The 20051-nt window shown below is 39.4% G+C and overlaps 1 protein-coding gene across 5 annotated transcripts in view; it reads left to right on the top strand.

The window, feature by feature from the left end:
- Window positions 1-20051, top strand: part of Mmp20 (matrix metallopeptidase 20) — a 44481-nt gene that overhangs the window by 9913 nt on the left and 14517 nt on the right. For all 5 annotated transcript variants that reach the window (XR_013437861.1, XM_005329098.3, XM_078046931.1 and 2 more), the window contains 6 exons: window positions 1448-1596; window positions 3171-3296; window positions 4084-4245; window positions 6548-6689; window positions 16187-16323; window positions 17302-17458. Coding sequence is in view for 4 of the 5 variants with exons in the window: in XM_005329098.3 (XP_005329155.2) it covers window positions 1448-1596; window positions 3171-3296; window positions 4084-4245; window positions 6548-6689; window positions 16187-16323; window positions 17302-17458 (873 nt within the window). In the remaining variant the exon portion in view is untranslated. The remainder of the gene's footprint in view (window positions 1-1447; window positions 1597-3170; window positions 3297-4083; window positions 4246-6547; window positions 6690-16186; window positions 16324-17301; window positions 17459-20051) is intronic.

Here is a 20051-nt window from a genome sequence, read left to right as displayed (position 1 = left end):
ATCACCACAAACACACACACAAAAAAAATATATATGCAAAATAGTGCTCACAGTATCGTTCAAAGAATAGTAACTATGATTATTGTTTCTTTTTTTAATAGATTCTGAGTCAGGATTTTCTCTTTACACACATAATCAACACAAAGATATACCTGACTTGTCTATAATGTGAGAAAATTTCAAGGTACTAACTATACAAGGTGATAAATCACAGACTGACATTGCAACGTAGGCTTGGCATATTTTGACAACATTAAATAGTTATTTTAAGGGTCTTTCTGGTTTTCCCCTTTATAACTACCTCCTTTTGGTCCCAACCCCTGAGTTTTAAGATCTCCTTGTTTCCTTCCCCTCCAAGTTCTGAATTGAGCTACTTACTATCCTCTCTGTCCAACACGGTCCTTTCTTTTAGGACCCCAGTTATTGGTTTCTGGTTTCAGTTGTACCATTTATCAGAATAACTGAGGGTGCTTGCTGCAATGCAGATTTCTGGACCACACCTATATATTTAACAAGCTTCCTAGGTAGTAATCACAGATCCTAAAGTTTGATAGACACTGAGTAGTCCCTAAATGGCTAACTTTTATTCTTTAATTTATCAATCATTTCCCAAGAATCTTCTATGTGCAAAACACTGGAGCAGTAACTAGAGGAAGAGGGAAAGGAGGCTCAGATCCTGCTCCAAGGTGGAGCCCAACCCAAGGTCCCAGGTGGATGTTCCTCTCTCCTGCCCTTCCTTTTCCATACTGCTGCCACAAATCCCAGGCCCCAGGCTACAGAGCAGAGAACCACTGTCTCTGTTTCTACCCACTATTTGTCAAAAAAAAAATATATTTTTCTGCCTTTAGGTATCATTGTCACACCAGGACTTGCTGAAATGCTCCCTGCCCTCCTTTTCCAGTCCCAGTGAGCATCCTTTTTTAAAGCTAGGATTTCCTCTTTGAGAAGGCATTATGTTAAGAAAAAAACATTCCCCAATAGTCCTGGGGAAATCCCACTGCCCTTTGAATGAGAATTTGTAAAGCCCCCAAAATGCACATCTTTATTTTTTTATAATTGAAAAATTCAGTTGCCCTTTTGAGGAAAAAGAGGTCATCTCTCAATTAAAACTAGTTTCAGGAAAATACACTTCTTACTAACTGTAATGTTATACAAGTATTATTCTTTAAACTGAGTAATAGTGTCATGACAATGAAAACAAAACCGTTTCAGTACCAGTTCACCGCGACTTTCATTTCTCCCCTTCATTTGTCTTGTTGGTTAACATGAAGCAACTTAACATATTATAAAAAGCAAAATAAGAATTATTGTTTCAGAGGGAAAAAACCTTAAATTATAGATGTACATTCAACCCTTTTGGGTTTTTTTACAAGCTATAACATAGTGCTTGCCTTCCTCACTTGGGAACCATTACTGACTGAAGAACACGTTCCTTCTCTTTTCACAGAATAGCCAAATACACATCTTCCATGAGTCCTATTGAAGTGGAAAAAGCAGTAGAGATGGCCCTGCAGGCCTGGAGCAGCGCCGTCCCTCTGAGCTTTGTTAGAATAAACTCGGGAGAAGCCGATATTATGATATCTTTTGAAACTGGAGGTACTGTGGTGCTTCTTGAATTTCATCTACTAGAGCAAAGGACAACTGTTCCAACAGTGTTCCTTCTACATACTTAATCCAAGAGATCAGCACGATCCTCCATCACGTGGTGTGGTGAAGGGCAGAGGCCTGGACCATGGTAAAATTATGTTCTTCCTCTGGTCAGAAAACAGAACTCACGAGTTCTGAGCATATCTGGCCATCAAGAGACTCAGCTGTAGAACAGACTCACTGTGACAAGCTTTCACTGAATCCTACAGTGACCCTGATGCAGCTTTTCACCTGCAGCAATGGTTACTTGTAGACTACCTTTTGGGAGGTGCATTCACATGGAATACTAAAGAGTAGAGCATGAGCTGCACAGTGATCCATGGAGAGTTCTGAACCCTTTACAGAGAAACATGTGTCGGAAGTAAAAGGAAGTCAAATAGCCTATGAAGTCCCCTTCCCTTCTCAGCTTCCTAATGGTTGAGATATATGAGAGCTGCTGCTTCTTTCCATCCGCTGACAATGTCTCTATGTACCCTTGACATTTCAAGTTCTGATCTTAATTGTAATCTGATGTCTTTGTGGCAGAACATAGTTAAAGGCTGAGAAAGAGAGATCAAGCAAGTCCTGAGCACAAATCCTTAAGAAATGGCCCTGGCCCTTGGTGATTACTGTTGCTCCCAGAGGACCAATGCCTCTTGGTGAAGTGTCAGGGCACAGTGACTCAAGGCAGCTTTGGGGGCCATGGAGTTAATATGTGGCTCTCATCTTTCAAGCTGGTACCCTGTCCCCTAACACAAAGGTTGACTAGAGGCCCTGAAATCATCATTATGTCCTCAGGACAGGCACCCACGTTAAACTTCATTGCACTGACACCTGAGAAATGCTGCAACTGGACTTTGTTTTGTTGGTTTTTAAAAAAAATAGGGCATACTCACAAATATTCTAAAAAAATTGTAAAATGTAGCTTTTACGACATCCCTCATTTTGTTCTTCCTTCTTTTCTGTTAAGTTCCCAATGAAGGGTTAATTTAAATATAGATGATAAAACAAAAACCTAGAGCTTCAAAGGTTAGAATTTTCCCTAAATGTCATGAGTTTCACACATGAAGGTATTTAAAAATTATACATAAATTTCCTTTTTTCCTTTTCAACACTTCCTTAAATTGACTTATATTGTGGGATAATCAAAAATCTTGTTAAATTTACTACACCCTCTCAGCTGACTCGTATCTCAAAAGTCCTTTCTGCCAGATGTGCACATTCCAATCAGTAACCAGGTTACTATCTTATGTCCCCCTGTTCTTTCTTCTTTTGTAATCTAAGGTACATGCATAGCCCACAGTATGCTATGTCACTATAAAAACAACCACACACAAAAAAAAACGTTTTTCATTTTTAATGCTACCTCTGAAGTATGAAGTTGTACTTTTTATTTTTCAATGGGCAGTTACTGCTGATATGTGAACTTCTTATAACAATGAATATTGGTAAAGTAAATTTAAGTGTCAACGCTATTCAAAGCATTGTTCATTCTCTCTGCCCCTCAGAACTGCTAGGACTTAATCCTATTTCCTGTTGTTTAGATCATGGAGATTCCTATCCATTTGATGGGCCTCGAGGGACTCTAGCCCATGCATTTGCACCTGGAGAAGGCCTGGGAGGAGACACACATTTCGACAATGCTGAGAAGTGGACTATGGGGATGAATGGTATATATGCACAATTCACCATAACCTGGAAAATATTGTACCTTCTCCTGGGCCTCCATCATGAAACCTTGAGGTTCAACGTCCCAAGCCACCCTTTAACTAGGGAGGCTGGCTAGGAAAAACAAGTAAGCCAAAAATCCAAAAGGGAACTCCATAAGGGAAAAGACCCACCCAAGATTGTGCTGTAGACTTGTCTGATCTATTTAATTAGCATAAAAATCTCAGGAAACAGCAATGCCCTCCTCAACACACAGCTCTCCTTTTCTTCAGGAATTCAACATTTTATTGTTTCTCACTTGTACTTGGAAATAAGCTACATTCAAAAGTGACCCAAGGGAATCTGTACTCTCCTAAGAAGTGTGATGGGGATGGGTAAAAAGCTTCCAGAATATCATGCAGGTCATCTGGAGATCCGTGTGGAATGAGGATAAATAGAAGTAGGCTGTGAGAACTGAAAACTGTTCAAGCATTTGTGGTCTAAATCTGTATTATTTTGCCACTACTAGCTCAAAGGCCCTTCTTTATCAATCTATCAAGCATCACTGACAAAAAAAGAAAAAAAGAAATTGGACTGTTTTACATTTCTATCATCCCCCACTCTCCAACAAGGGGAGAGAATTAGAATAAAGTCAGTTAATTGCCACAATGGCCTACCAACCTCTGAACAATCCAACTATGAAAAGGAGATGAGTTAACTGTGATTTGGGCATAAATTCTCCTGGAAAGACAGAAGAAAGAGAAAACAAAAACCTGTGTTGATGCTGCCTTTCTCTCTCACATTGTTTAGGTTTCAATTTATTTACTGTTGCTGCTCATGAATTTGGCCATGCCCTGGGCCTGGCCCATTCCAGCGACCCAACAGCACTGATGTACCCCACGTATAAGTACCAGAATCCCTATGGATTCCGCCTGCCCAAGGATGATGTGAAAGGGATCCAGGCATTGTACGGTATGATCACTACATTTCTTTGCCCTCTAATCCTGAAAATGACAGGCATTTGGTCTCCAACTTAGAGAAAGGGCATTTTGCCAGGAGTTACCTATATAGGTAATAATTAAGCTGGAGACCCCAGACCCAGTGATATCTTCTGTCAAGAGCCTATTTACCAGTTATGAACATTGTTGTTTTTTTTCTAAGATGTGCAATTAAATTTGCATCTTTCCTCCAGAGCATTCTGAACCTGGATGGCTGTAGAAAAATGGCCATTATCTGGTTTGTTTTTTGTTGTTTATTTTTTGTTTTGTTTTGTTTTGCAGCAAAAACCTCAGGATGCTTCATCTTCACAAGAATTCATTCAGTCTTTCCTGGATGCCTAGTAAAGGTTTCAGTGCAAGTCAAATTTATACTTTGAGAGAGGATGCATATATTTTACAATTCATGTATACGGTGCTTCCCCATTTGCAGACAAGTAGCCTCATCTTCCTAAAAATAGAAATGATGATGATTATAACCCCATCACCCAGACGCATAGGCAGTCTGCAGTTTATGAAATATACTCACATGTCATCTCATGTCATCCTCATGACATGACTGTAGGGTGTAGGATATTTTCCTCATTTGATAACTGAGAAAGCTGAAGGTCTAAGATATTCAAAATTATCTCAAGTGTTAACATTCTTTCAAAAGGTAATAAAATATTACTAGAAACTATATCCACGTCTCCTTAAAGGGAAAACAAATCAATCCATTCATAAAAAGGCACCCAGGAAAGACTGAGTGAATTCTTGTGAAGGTTGTTGCTATTGAAAGGTATCTTCTAGTGGATCTGTTTGTAAAACAGGGACCCACTCCTAGGCACCCAGGAAAGACTGAATTCTTTTATAAGATGATAATTTTTCTTCAGTGAATAAAAAGGTAGAAAACTATAGGGGACTGATTTTTCCCTTGGACCTTGGAGTCCTGGTTACTCAGCCTTGCCAGAGCCTCTCCACATCCTCTAAGCCTAGAGAGCCAGGAGAGCCAGAGCCCTGTGACTCCTTGAGCATTTGCCAGTCCACCTGCTAACTAGAAAGGGGCGCTGCATCTGCAAGCACTCATATGCCACCTTGCTCACAAAAGACAAATTTTTATCCAAAGAAACCTTCAGCCAGCCAGCTTTAATTTCCAGAAAGGTTAGATGCCACTTCCGCTTCCCGCTGGAACAGGGGAAATACCGTGAATGCCTCTATTTCACATACTCTACTCCAGAGCATCCAGGGGCAAAGCTGCAATGTGATGCAATTCTTTTTTTGCAATTCTTTTTTTTTTTTAAAGAGAGAGTGAGAGAGAATTTTAATATTTATTTTTTAGTTTTTGGCAGACACAACATCTTTGTTTGTATGTGGTGCTAAGGATCGAACGCATGCCAGGCGAGCACGCTACTGCTTGAGCCACATCCCCAGCCCAATGTGATGCAATTCTTATTGGCTGCTAAGAAGGGCCAAGCCAAAGACCCACCTTTATAGGTGCTTGTGGGCTGCAAGGCACCATCCTTCTCAGCCAGGAGCCAAAGCACGTATTTTCACAGGGTATTTATACAGGAGTGAACAGATAATAATAACATAGGTTTGTTATGGCAGGTAGTGCTCAGAGATGGAGTGTGGGAGATGAAAACTCACTAGTTGCTCTTCCAAGGAGTGGGTCCCTATTTTACAAACAGATCCACCAGAAGATACCTTTCAATAGCAAAAACCTTCAGGGTGCTTTATCTCCACATGAATTCATTCAGTCTTTCCTGGGTGCCTAGTAAAGGTTTAAGCACAGTACAAAATGCCAAAGAATAAATAAACAAATTTAAAAGCACCCAAGGAAGTGACACTCTAAATGAGGGGGGAAAATAGAAATTAATTACCAAGACATAATTAAGGAAAATTTTTAAGTTACATTTTTAAAATATAACTTATGTATCGAAGAAGTTATGTATAACAACAAAATAATAGCAACCATGTTTTAAACACTGACTATAGGCTAAGCATTCATATGTGATTTCAGGCATTATTTGATTCTCATAAAAGTCTTTGGAGGGAGAGTCTGTTATTACAGTTCTCGTTTTATAATCAAGGAAACTGAAGCTTTAAAAAGTTAAATTATTTGCCTCAAATCACACAGCTAAGCAACGAGGGCAGCCAGGATTCAAACCCAGATCTACCTGCCATTTTTTATGATATAACACATACAGAATGAAAGTGCACAAGCCCCTGTGTCTCTAGAGTAGAAGTGTAGAAACTCTAAATTCCTGGTACCATTTTGACCAAGACCCTTTGAATCCTAGGACCTCGGAAACCATTCCTGGGAAAACCCACTATTCCCCATGTCCCTCCTCACAAGCCATCCAACCCCGATCCCTGTGACTCTAGAGCATCCTTTGATGCCGTGACAATGCTGGGAAAGGAGCTTCTGTTCTTCAGGGACCGGTAAGCCTCAGACATACCCCTAACTCTTGTCAGGCCTCAGATCACCTCAAGACAAACATCCCCTCAGAGGTCATTGTTGATGCCCTGTCTGAAGTTCATGTGGAAATGCAGTCTTGAATAGCAGTAGGGTGAACAGCAAGGGTCTTTGCAGAGATAAAGAACTGCCCGAACTATCGTAGTCTTGGTATCGTGTGAAGTGCTCTCCATACATGTGCAGTGTTTCTTCTAAACATTATCACGGTAGAGATCAGAACTCCCAATTTAGGGAGGAAGAAAGTAGCTCAAAGAGAACAAGTAAATTCTTAAGACAGCAGTTAAGTGGCTGAAGTAAGACACTAGCCTAAATTTATCTGATATCTGTTCTGTTTACTACTATGTGTCTAGAGAAAGCATGTTGTAAGTGTTCAATAAATATTTGGTTGACTATTTGGACAAAGAGGCAAATAGGAAGATGATTGGATGATGGGGGGTGTTAATCTCTTCTTCAAGGCTTCCAAATTTCCCCCTTTCCATTAGCTGTCAGATAGCATACAGAAGACAGATCCCTTTCCTCTCCACTCTCTGGCTTCTAGGGGAACATGGTTGCTGCCTCCATAACACTGGTTACTGTCATTTATTCTTTTCATGGAAGAAAATAGAAATAGCCACATTCATCTACACTAGAGATGGAATCCAATCACAGCAGGATAGTCAGAGGAGCTCAGGAATGTGTGTATGGCATTATCGTTTTTCTCCGTTGGGCCCATATTGGGTGCCAAGCAAGCACTACCATAATGTCTAGGGATGTAACAATGGATCCACATCCTCTCTGCCTTTGCTCACCTCATAGTTGCTTGAGACAGAAGGACACTCAAAAATCATGGCAAGACACAAGCTCTAAAATATAGAAGAACTATGAGACCATACACGGAATAAACACCTGAGAGGTCCAGAGAGACTTCACTGAGGAGATGATGTCTGAGAAATCTGATGTTTCTTTGGGAAATAGATCTTTAAGCTATTATTACAAGAATATTTTTGTTTATTCTGAAAAAAGAGAGAGAGTAACAAAATATACAAAAGAATCCCACCACCCAGAATGCATTATTCCACTCAAGCTGCCATAACAGAATATCATAGGGTGGCTGAAACAACGGAATTGTATTTCTCACAGTTCTAGAGACCGGAAAGTCCAAAGTTAAGGTTCCTGTAAAGTAGGTCTCATCCTGAGGCCTCTTCTCTTGCCTTATAGGCAGCCGCCCCCTCACTGCGCTCTCATGGCCCCTTCATGCACATGTAGGGAGAGGGAGAGAACTTTCCGATGTCTCCTTTTATAAGGGCACTAAATGCTAGTATAAGGGTGTTGCCCTCATGACTTTACCCAAACCTGTTGCCTCCCAAAGCCCCACCTCCAAATATCATCAAGTTGGAGATTAGGGCTTCAGCCTATGAGCTAGGGGAAGGAGCGGCCCAAACACTCAGTTTGTAACAGAGTGATCACATTGTTATCCATGGTTTTGTAAATCCTTTCAGACTCTTTCTCTGGATCAAAAGTTATCTATTGTAAATATGAGAAGGCAAAGATTTCCCAAAAATGAGATTTTACTACTTGTGTTGATTTTGAAATGTATTTCCCTCAACATCATTTCACTTTTTCATGTCAGTTAATTTTAATTTTAATCTTTCATATATTATCTATTATTCCAGTGAATAGATATACCACTATTTAATTAGCCAATCCTGTACTTCAGAATATCTATATTGCTTCCAATTTTTTAAAATTAAGTGCAGCTTGCAATAAATCTTTAACAATGCAAAGGTATTTGCTTTTCAAAGGCAAATCAGAGCAGAAGCTGGGAACCTCCCTCTTACTTATAAGGCCACAGGGCTCAGTAAATGGCAGTTGCTGTGCATAGGAGTGGGAATCAAAAAATATGTAATTCATGTAAACAAAAAGGCTTAGAAACAGCTAAGGTATTTAGAAGACCTAAATGATTTTTGTCATTTTCATGTATTTTTTTTTTATTTTTTAAGATTTATTGATCATTGATACTGTCAACTAAAATAACAACAGAGAGAAAGGATCTCCAGGGAAACCACAAGTTTATCTAAGAGAGAGCAGAGGACCATAGTCCATGTACACATGCTACTTGAATTATGATGCATCTGAGAAGGTTAGGGCAAGGGGAAGCTTTTGAAGGCAAAAAGATGTTCTCTGCAAGCTGTCCAAAACCAAAGTTTTTCAGCCACAGAGGCTCACTGCAGGTGCTGGAGATCACTCACTGATAGCATTGATTGCTTCACAGAAGCAACCTACCTGGATTTTTTTTTTTTTCCTGAACTGTGAGAGTGTTCTGGTAGTAGTTGTTATCTCACACAGAGAAGCATAAGATCCTCTCGTGACTTCCAGCTCTGCTTTGGTTCATGTCTAATATAAGCAACTCCATCTTGGCATTGGCAGCTTTTGCTTTACCAAAAAGTAAATCTAATGGAACTCTAGGCAATGGCCCAGGAATGGTAGGCAAGGTGGAGGGCAGGAAGAGCTGGGACACAGGGCTGAGGATTCACCTGAAGCTTAACATTATTAGAGTCCACAGTGACAGAGTGTCTGGACACTGAACAGCACGCAGCCCTCATTCAGGGATAAAGAAGTGAGGCCACTGTGTAGAGCGTAGATGCTGCTTCTGATAAATATCAGTGGCTGTGGTAGTGGCAAAGGAGACGGTGAAGTCAGGATACTATACCTTTGCATTCAATTATAATTATTTTCTTTAAAAAGCAAAACCAAACCAAAACTCTCTATCAAACGATGAACACTTAGCAATGACTAATTATTATTTGAAGAGGACACATCTTTTGGTGTTTTGACTATGAATGCTGAGAGCGATAACAGAATGGACAGGAGGCAGATACAAGAGACCTGTAGGAATGAGTAAGTGGAGGTGGGACATTAGCGAAGAGGAAATGGCTTACTAAGGATATACTGAGCTATTGGGGCTGGACAGGTCATTCCAAAGAATGAGGAAGAGCTGTGAGGAGGACAGAAGCCAGAAGTGGCTTTGCCTTTAACTTGCAAGGGACCTTGAGCCTATCTTCTCTATAAAAATAGGGTGTTGTCTGATTATTAATAGTGAATTCAATTGTTGAGAACTTACTATGCAAAACACCTTGTTATCAAATCCTTACAAAGGTGTTATTCTCTTTCTACAAGACACAGAAAAGACAAACAACTTGCTCAGAAGCATATAGCTCAAGAGGGTGAAGCTGGGGTGCAAACTTGCTATCACACTCCTGAGTCAGTGTTCCTAACTACACTGCTCTACTGCTCTAAGGTGCCATCCAGAGCTAGGATTCCAGGACTCCCTAGCTCTGATCCCCTACCAGCTGCCACCACAAGTCCCAAAGTATTTGTTCAGCCTGGACAAAGAACAAAGAATTCTTTCAAGCCACAGTTAGAATGGCAATCAGGGAGTCACTGTTATGAAAAGGCTCTGATCTGCTCTCTCCCACTCACCAGCCCGGAATTCCCCATCACCAACAATAATCTGTTAATGGGACATTGCAAGCTGTGGCATAATAACCATGCAGTTTGTTTCCAAAGCAAGATGGAATGCAGGACCTTGTAAAGGCCTCTTGAGATTGTTAGATATTCTCCCTAGTGTGTACATGTACATTCCAATGATCTGGTGAAAAGAACAAAGCTCACCTACAATCAGTTAAAAGGTGTAAGTAGATATTTAGGTAGATATGCACTTTCATTTGCTCTTTATAATGCATGACAAAACATTAAGGCTATTTCATTCTTCCTTCATCAGTTACAAAAGAAAAGAGAAAATGACTGGATTTGCAGCCATATTAAAATTATATTACATCTTCCAGGCTATTTGGGGGTTTCCCCATCATAATTTTAATGATAAAATCAAGACCATCACAATCAGCTACAGATCTTAGAAGAATAATAGATTTATGAATAATGATGAAGAAACTAGACCCCCATCTCAGCTTGCAGACCATCCACAGCAGGCCAGAGTCTGTCCAGTTCCTAATATGGGACTCTGCAAGTTATGAAATGGAACCACCAAGGAAAGCACTGGACTTTAACATGCATGAACATGGGTTTTTTGAACTGTTGTGCATTGAGTTAGGAAGAACACTTCCAGGCTGTTCCCAGACCATATGCCTACAGGTTGGGAGCCAGCAGGCAGCAAGGAAAGGATTTTTTTTTCTCTCTCTCTCCTCAAAAATAGGATTCTTTATTTCTAACAATCTGTTGATCGCTAACTCACACTCACATTTTAAAAGATTTTGCGTATCTCATAGAATAATAATAATAATAATAATAAACATTTGTAAGGGAAGGTTGGGTGTAAGAGGCTGCTGATGGATTCACCAGTGAGGGAGGAGGGCCCCAGCAAGGAGCAGCTTCATGCCTGTGCTATGATGGTGTTGTCCACACAGGACAATCACGAGATTTGCGACACATAAAAAAAAAAAATGCCTATCCTAGATGTGTCAGATATAAAGTACCCTCAATTGTAGAGGGATTTCATAGAAATAAGCAAGTGCTCAGGGAAGGGGTCACAGCTGGCAGTTTCTTGGGCTTTGAATCTCCCACACAGAGGAGGAAGTTAAAAATAGGAAGTGCCCTACAGATCTGAAGAGAGAATAAAGAGGAAGCAAGGAAGTGACTGCAGTGGAGAAAAGCACATAATAAAGGTGAGAGTGAAGCAGCACTCCAAGAGAAATGACAACCACGAGAGGGATAATAGCTGACATTTCATGGTCATTTTATGACGTGCTGTGTAAGATGCTGAGCATTTTACACACATTTGCTCATTAAATTTACACAGTTACTGTCCTCAGCTAGAATTTTAATTTTGGTTTGCTTGATAGCAGCCACAAAATCCCTGTGGTTGAATCCTAGATAAATCCGGGGAAAGGAGGTTCATCTTTTTGTTGTTGTTGTTTTGATTTTTAATGATCAACAATGGAAAACACTGCTGAAGTCGCCAGATGGAGGGCTGAAGAGAAGGGACTAACTGCCGGTGATCACAGCACAGGAGTGAGGAAGGGCCCAGGCCCCAGGGAGTCGCAGTGCAAATGGCAGACAGAGATGGATGTTCATTTGGGAGTTTTGTTAATGACAAACAGCTGGCAAAGGCAGCAGGGTCAAAAGAGAATTTCAAAGATGGGAAATGTTCACGTTGGAAGACATGAAAAGGAGCCAATGCAGAAAAAGAAAAGTGAAATGCTGTAGGAAGGAAGGACGCTACCACCAGTGCCCACTGTGATTAGCATGTTTGAAATCACATTTCCCTGGATTCCCTAGGCTTGAAGAGAGCCCCACATGGGGGAGCAAGTCTTCCTCCTCCACACTCTGCCTGGGGCTGGGTCTTTTCTGACTATAGAGTTGCTTCATTGAAGACCAATAAGTAGCCTTGTAGTTACTTAGACCAATTCTCTGTGATGAATTAAAAATTCAGTGGAAAAAAAGCCAGAAGGTAAACAAAGTTCTCTGGCTCTGTGTTCTTTCTCCTGAACTCTCTCCTGAGTGAGGGGTGGGGAGCTTCGCCTTCACAGGGCATGGCTTCTGAACATGGATCCTGTGGGTTCCTCAGATGGCTGGAAACATTCTTAAATTAAGGACACTGTGCACAGCTTTGACTATTTTTAACCCACATCACTGTCTACATCTGGGCCTTTCATTTTATAAGCTGTATTTTTCTTGGTTCAGTGGAGTAGAGGATGCATGGTTGATTTCTTGGCCTCTGAAGTATTCTGAGATCATCAGCCCTGATCAGTGAACCCACAAAATGAATGGCTTCTCGGGCAATGATGTAATGGTGTGTACTTCAAAGTTTCCAACGAGACAAATTAAGTAGGAAATTTACCTATGTTGAAAAAAAACTGCTTGAATTTTATACATCATAGATTAATAAATTTGTAAACATATTATTCTCACTCTTATTTGACAGAAAGAAATTCAGTCTCAGAAAAATTAAGCAATTCACAGGACCAGGATAAAAAACAAAAAAAGGGTCCCAAGCATCCCTTGATTCTTTTTCATTGCAACCATATTGCCTGATCTCAGGAGAGCAAGCAGTAACTAAATTGAGAGCATCAGAAAGCCAGAAAGAAATAAGACATCTCTTCCCCTGAATGACAGAGAATAACTGAGTCAGGGAGAGAGTGAGGTTGAAGATTTATCAATAGAAAATGAGAGCGTTCATTCAGCTCAGGCTGAATTGCCTGAAAACTCCCCAAATAAGTGAAGGCATCTCCTGAAAATGAAAGATTGACAGGGTTCTGCTTGGGTAGGTGGAGAGTGGCAATGATTGGGTATAACACAACAAGAGCAAAGGTTTAGCCTGAGGGTGTAGCTCAGTGAATGCCCTGTGCCAAAAAAAAAAAAAAAGAAGAAGAAGAAGAAGAACAACAACAACAACAACAAAGGTTTGACAACATGGATCAAAGATGCACCAGACACTGTGCTAAATCCCAGGATAAGAAGATGAATATTACATGATCCTGCAAGAGGCAGGGGGAAGTTTATCACTAACCTCAAATTTGATGAATTAGTTACTGTTCTACAGTAAAAGGAAATGAAAATTTCAGAGAATATGAAATTTGCTGATCAAATATGTTCCGCTGAATTCTCTGGTACTTATTTATTTAGCCAATAAATATTTACTGGACCCTGATCATGTGCCAGGCACAGCGTCAGCTATTGGTACACAAAGATAAATAGTGCAGCTAAATATCTAATCAGCTGTTTGAAAATATCAATAAGCTCCATTGTTTTGCTCTCCTTATCAAAGATCAAATATGGACTACTGATATGATCTCTTTTATCTGTTTTCATTACATAGTTCTGATATATTCCACAGCTATTCTTTTCTGACAGACTTATAGATTTTTTGGTTTATATTTTAAACCCACTTACAGGTAAAACGGGATGTTACTTGCTATACTTTTTTGGTCAATTTTAATACTTTTTTTTTTTTTTACTGAGATAAATAGCTCTAAAATTGTAAATCCTCTTAAGTATGTGTTCTGTTGTGGCAGACATAATTTTCCCCATTGGTCTATGGGGATTTTTTATGATTACATGTTCCATTTGAAATTTGTGATAATTTATATAAGTGATGGATAGCTTCTATTTTTCTTATGCAAACAATGCATCATAATAATACATCATAACAGTGTTTCATTAGGTTTCTTAATTTTGCTACTACTGATATTTTCACTCAAGCAAGTCTATTACATTGGGCTATCCTGTGATATAGGGTATTGAGTGGCATCTTTGGCTCTGTTGTCCTGGTGGCCTTAATTTGACAACCAAAATTGTCACCAGGCACAAGATCATTTTGTCCCTGGAGCACAAAAATCATTCTTGATTTAGAATGATTTAAATTTAGTCCTCACAATATCCTTAATCAAGGTTGATATAGTAAGAAATTGAAGATTCTCTCACCTGTAAACATTTTCAAAAGTATATTTTAGTTTGCCTTCTTCTTTAATCATTGTGTCACTCATATTGAGTTATTCAGGACACCAAAATTTAATAACTCCATATAAAAGGTCAGATTTATGATTAGTACAAATATTTAACAATCAATTTCACTGTTATGTATAATTATAATACATTAACAAAAATAAATAAATAAAAAGGTAGGGTTAATTTTGCCTAGAATCCTTCTTGATTTTTAAATGAGAAATGAAAGGAAATTCTTCCCAGCTTTACTATGCCCAGAGAGAAAGCAGTTGGAAGTTGGGTACACCTCATCAGAGACATAATTTAGACAGAGCCTGGTTGTGGAAGGGCATGTCTGTTTCTATGCCTCCTCTTAATACCTTCATGTCCTCAGCCTGACTATTGCAAACCCCTGAAATGCCCACTCTACCTCAGGGGCCTGAACAGGGTCAGCATATCACAACTGTTTTACTGAGCTACATTAACTGGAAAACACTTGCTTTTCAGATTCCACACCAGGTTCTTAATTAGGCCAAGAAGTAGTTTCTGAACACTTCTGAAAACTCTAAACTATGCTAAGTGAGTAATACAAAGAATCGAGAAGGGGATACAATTTCTCTTTCTCTCAGAAAAAGCCAGTTCTCATTGGAAAAAAAGTAGAGTTATAAACAAAGAAAAAAAAAAAAACAGAGATCACCAGACATGGTGAAGCATGCCTGGTGCTCATTTTGCAGTTTATAATGTTTTTTCACATGCATTATCCCATTTGATACTCTTAAATATTTCATGACATTAGCCAGTAAATGATTATTCCCATTTAAGATATTATGAAACCGAGTTTTGAGCTAGAACATCTTCTGTAATGATGGTTTTTCTTCTATGTCATAATACCTCTTAGGAAATAAGGAATACCATTTCCTTCTTAATATTTTGGGGGTTTTTTTTATTTGTTTGTTTGTCTGTTTTGAGATTTCCTCATCTGTTTAAATTGCCTCTTCTGGAACACCTTCACTAAACCCCTGGATGTAATCAGGTATCCCTCCTTCATTTTCCCAGAGCATCCTGAACTTAACTGTGTAGTATAGATCACTCTGAATTAGAATTGCCTAATTATTTTTCAGTCTCTACTACCAGACTATAAGCATTTTGGTCTTGTTTAGTGTTTCATCCTTGGTATTTATCACAGCATCTGACAGGTGCTCCAAAAATATCTGTTAGTTGAGTAGGAAGATTCAACATAAGATTTGGGGAGTTTCTAAACTAACTACATGGAAAGTTAAATGTCAGAACTTTATTACAGTTTCTCTCTGTTCAAAATAATCTTATGCATTGATTATGGGCTTCTAAGAATCCAAGTAAACATGTTTTAGGGGGTAAAAACAATTTCCACTTCTAAAATGCAAAATGGACCACATTTACATTGAGAGTTTGGCTCAGTACCTTCATGTGTACCCTGCCAAGATTTTATGAAAATGATATTGGATAAGCAGATGACTAAGTTGCTAAATCTTAAAGTAATATGTAGATATTAGATTTTCTGTTAATTATCCAGCCAGCTCAAAGATGTAAACACTTCCAATATACAATTACATAGTAATACCAGAAATTATGATTATTAATGTTTTCATAAGGAAAAATGAGGATCTCCCAGACACAAAATCTGATTCATTATGCATACTATCACATAGTATTTATTATGTTTACTTTCTTCTATTTCTATTTTTAAAATTTTAATTTTTAAGAAATCAGAACAGGAAAGAGAAATTCATCTCACGCAGTATCTGGAAGTTGAACGCACAGCATTGATGTGTAAATCATTGGTGGATTTTCCTTGCTATATCTTGGGTGTCTTGAATATCCCTAAGTAAATGAAAGAGGATCATAAAGATGCTAAGACAACAAAGATGAGAAGAAACTGTTTTTAAGGTCACAAAAGGGATTTAGCAATGACCCCTGAAGTGTGGCTAGCAGTAACATCTTAGTTCACAAGCAGCTGAAGATCTAAATCAACACTTGTTCTGATTTCTTCTGGAATGCCCAATAGGATTTTCTGGCGAAGGCAGGTTCACGTGCCAGCAGGGATTCGGCCCAGCACTATCACCAGCTCCTTCCCCCAGCTCATGTCCAACGTGGATGCAGCTTACGAAGTGGCTGAGAGGGGCACTGCTTACTTCTTCAAAGGTATCCTACAGATCCCTCAGAGAAAGAAACAACAGGAGCACAGTACCCACCTATTTGGAATATCTAGTTCTGACAGTGGTAGTTCAGGATCATGGAGCATGTTTTCAGTTGTTCCTTCTCAGGTTGGGAATGAAATTTTACCCTAGGTGATACATATCTGTATTCCCAGCTGCTTGGGAGTCTGAGGCAAGAGGATTTTGAATTCAAAGCCAGCCTCAGTGACTGATCAAGACTCTGTTTCAAAATAAAATATGAAAAGGATTAGGGACATGGCTCAGTAGTTAAGCACCCCTGGGTTCAAACCCTGGTACCAAAAAAAGAAAAAGCCATCCTACTTTGTAACAGTGACATAAATGACGGTGACCATCAACTGTTTTCAGAACTCAGCTATTGATTTTGTGAGGAACACATGAGGTACTGTGGTCAGGGATCTAAAACCTGGCCCCTGCCCCATGCTGCTCAGAGTAACATGGCATATTCTACTGAGGTCCTTGAACACATCAACCCTGAAGATGTGTTGTGACAATAGCTAGCCAATGAAATTATCCAAGAAGTGATAACTATCAGTTTTTGCTTATATTTTCTTGATGCCGACGGATAACGGTGGAAGACTGGTGCCAATGTAAGTGAGAATTATAGCTTTTGCACATCACTTGGCCCTCCTCTCTCATAAGTCTGAAGATGAAATTAGATTAAAAATGAAAGGGATCTTGAAATACTAAAGATGTTAAACATAAGACACAACTGTATCGATATTATTGTTTCCTTAAAGCATAACTAGAAATTTTTGTCTCCATGGAAACTTCAAGTCTATTACTGAATTGAATAATTAGAGGCTTATATCTCCTCTTGAGTTATAGTCATGGCAAATACCTTCAGGCACAAGTTCCACTTAGGGTCCTACATATACATCTTCAGGAGTGACAGGCATCACTAAATGGTACACAATTTTGTGTAAAATTTAATTTCTGTTTTCAGGCCCCCACTACTGGATAACACGAGGATTCCAAATGCAAGGTCCTCCTCGGACTATTTATGACTTTGGGTTTCCAAGGCATGTGCAGAGAATAGATGCTGCTGTCTATCTCAAGAAGCCACAGAAGACCCTTTTCTTTGTGGGAGATGAATATTACAGGTATGGTCTTTCTCCTTTTATTGTCTAGGTATATTCAATAGGAAGGGAGAAAAGTCTTTTGTAACAAAGACTGCAAGGCAAGTTTTCAACAGGCCTACTGACTGTCCTTGACCACTGGTCTTTAAGATGGCCAGTAGATGCTCTTGAATATACAGAATCACCCAAATGATAAATGAAGTATTCATTCAATAATCCCACTGTTTGGTCTCTAGGACATCAAACATTCTGATCTTTCAATGAACTCAGTAACTGGACCCACTGGCCCAAAATTGTGGATTTGGTATCCCCAAGTACCTAACTACCCTCTGGGAATGCCTGAGTGGGAACTGACTCTACTGTTACATGTACATAAAATGCATTTCAGAATTCTCTGCAGTTTGAGACCAAAAAAAATGTACGTAGACATCAATGTGGGGCTCTTTGAAGGAAAACTCTGAAAGGAAAATAATTTATGGCTAAGTCCTTTTATCTAGCCTAAAATAAGAAGATTCATCTTATCCAAAGGGGAATACCATATTATTTTCATGCCTGTCTTGCATGGCATTACTATAAGCAGATCTGAGTAAGTGCTGCAAACATTCCTCTGCTCTCAGTTATCTCTTTGGCACTTCCTGTTTCCTTGAACTTCAAAAGAAACACGAAAACAGATTCCAAGCAGGTGACTATGCTAAACACCATATACCTGTGAAGAGGATCTGGAGGATCTCTTTGGTCTAATATTTTCACTTTTATCATTTCTAATAACCATCTGTGTGGCACAAGATCATATTTATAAAAAATATTTGTCATCTTCTCCCACCTGACTGATATTATCTTCCCCAATTGGGAGCTGAGAAAGTGCTATAACTAGAACACAGATATATTTCATGAGAGGAGAAAAAAAAATTTTATTTCATAGAAAAGAATTTGAAACAAATATGGACCTTTATGACTCTTCTTAGTCACTGAGAACCTGGAGGCATTGCTCAAAGTGTCAGGGGCTGTCCTGAGTTGTCACTTCCAGCCCAGCATTTCAACCACTGAATCAGCTACTTTCCTCTCAGACCTCCCTGAAACATAGCATTGAAACTCATCTATTGAGACACTAATATCTACTGGGCAGAATATGATCTTCCAAAGGTTGTCTTTAAGATAAGGAGGATATGATCATGGTGTGAATGTGTGGGGAGATAGATATTGAGAAACCCCATTCCTGTTGTGGATCTTCAAGGTACTGAGATCAACAGATGCCTGTGAAAGGGAGGGGAGAGGAGGGCATTTATGTGAGTTATTCAGCTAATTTCCCAAAGAGTGTTCACAGCCTTATTCTCACTGGAAGGATTGCCCTCTCTCTCGTGATTTCTCTTCTCCACTAATCACTTGGTCTTTGGACTAATCTACCACCCACCAGGACTCTCAGTAAAGCATGTACTTCCAGTTAGGCTGGATGGAGGCTAAACAGCCAGGCAAGAGTCTTCCTGAAGACAAAAGTTTAAAACTCTGTAAATTGAGGTTGGGAAGGGAGAGGGTCACTGATTTTAATGATGGCTGGTGCTCCCAGAGAAAATAACATTGTACATTTCCAACTAGGTCTCTGTGAGTGTGTTAAGAAAGAGTCTTTAGTACAATCTAGATAAAGAGGATTCATTTAAAAAGTTGGTTTAGGGCTGAGGTTGTGCCTCAGAGGTAGAGCGCTCACCTAGCATGTGCAAGGCCCTGGGTTTAATTCTCAGCACCACAGAAAAATAAATAAATAAAATTAAGGTATTGTGTCCAACTACAGCTAAAAAAATAAAACATAAAAAAATATTAAAAAGCTGATTTAGGACATTAATTCAAGGAGCTCAACCTGCTGATTAGGAAAAGAACCCAGAATCGTCACTTTCAACCCTCCCAGGGCCTTAAGTGATACATGCAGACACCCAGCACAGAATCTCGTTGCATAGTAGGTGCTCAGAAAGAGTAACTCTTGAGTAACAGTAGGAACTAATATGGCTAATTAACAAATAATTATTTTAAAAGCTGGGATAATGAACCAGTAATTGCCTCAACCTCAATATTTCTGAGTGGCAATCCAGTCACAAAGCTGATCAAAGGGAATTTCCTTTTTAAATGCTGAAAACCCTTGATGTTGATTGAAATTACTGTCTTTGACAAAGCTTAAAAAAATCCCTTCAGCAATGGGAATCTTCTACTTTACATGCTACAACCCATGCACAAGCACATCCACTCAGGAATAAGACAGACAAGCTGACCTACAGCTAAGAAGTTTAGAACAAGCCATTACACCAGCCCAATTTGTTCTCCCTCTAAATTCTGCACATTGTGCTTTGCAGGTCCTTACATTGATGACATCTATTGTCACATGAAACTCAATGTTAGACATTGTGGTCAGCTGCTAGTAACAAAGACACATAAGAGTTTATTTTTAATATCTGTAAAAAGTCAGGAGTTCAACAGATTCAGAGTCAGTATGGTGAGTCTGTGGTCATTGGGGACCCAAGCTACTTCTTATGTTTTGCTCCCCAGTTCTTAGCACGTGGCTTCCATTCCCACATTGCCTCATGAATTGAGGTGTCCAGCGGAGCTTCAGTCAGCACATGCCTGTTCTGGG

Source organism: Ictidomys tridecemlineatus, chromosome 4, assembly GCF_052094955.1.
Source record: "Ictidomys tridecemlineatus isolate mIctTri1 chromosome 4, mIctTri1.hap1, whole genome shotgun sequence".
Lineage (NCBI taxonomy): Eukaryota > Metazoa > Chordata > Mammalia > Rodentia > Sciuridae > Ictidomys > Ictidomys tridecemlineatus.
Note: the sequence above shows the minus strand (reverse complement) of the source record. Positions and strands in the feature narration are given on the sequence as shown.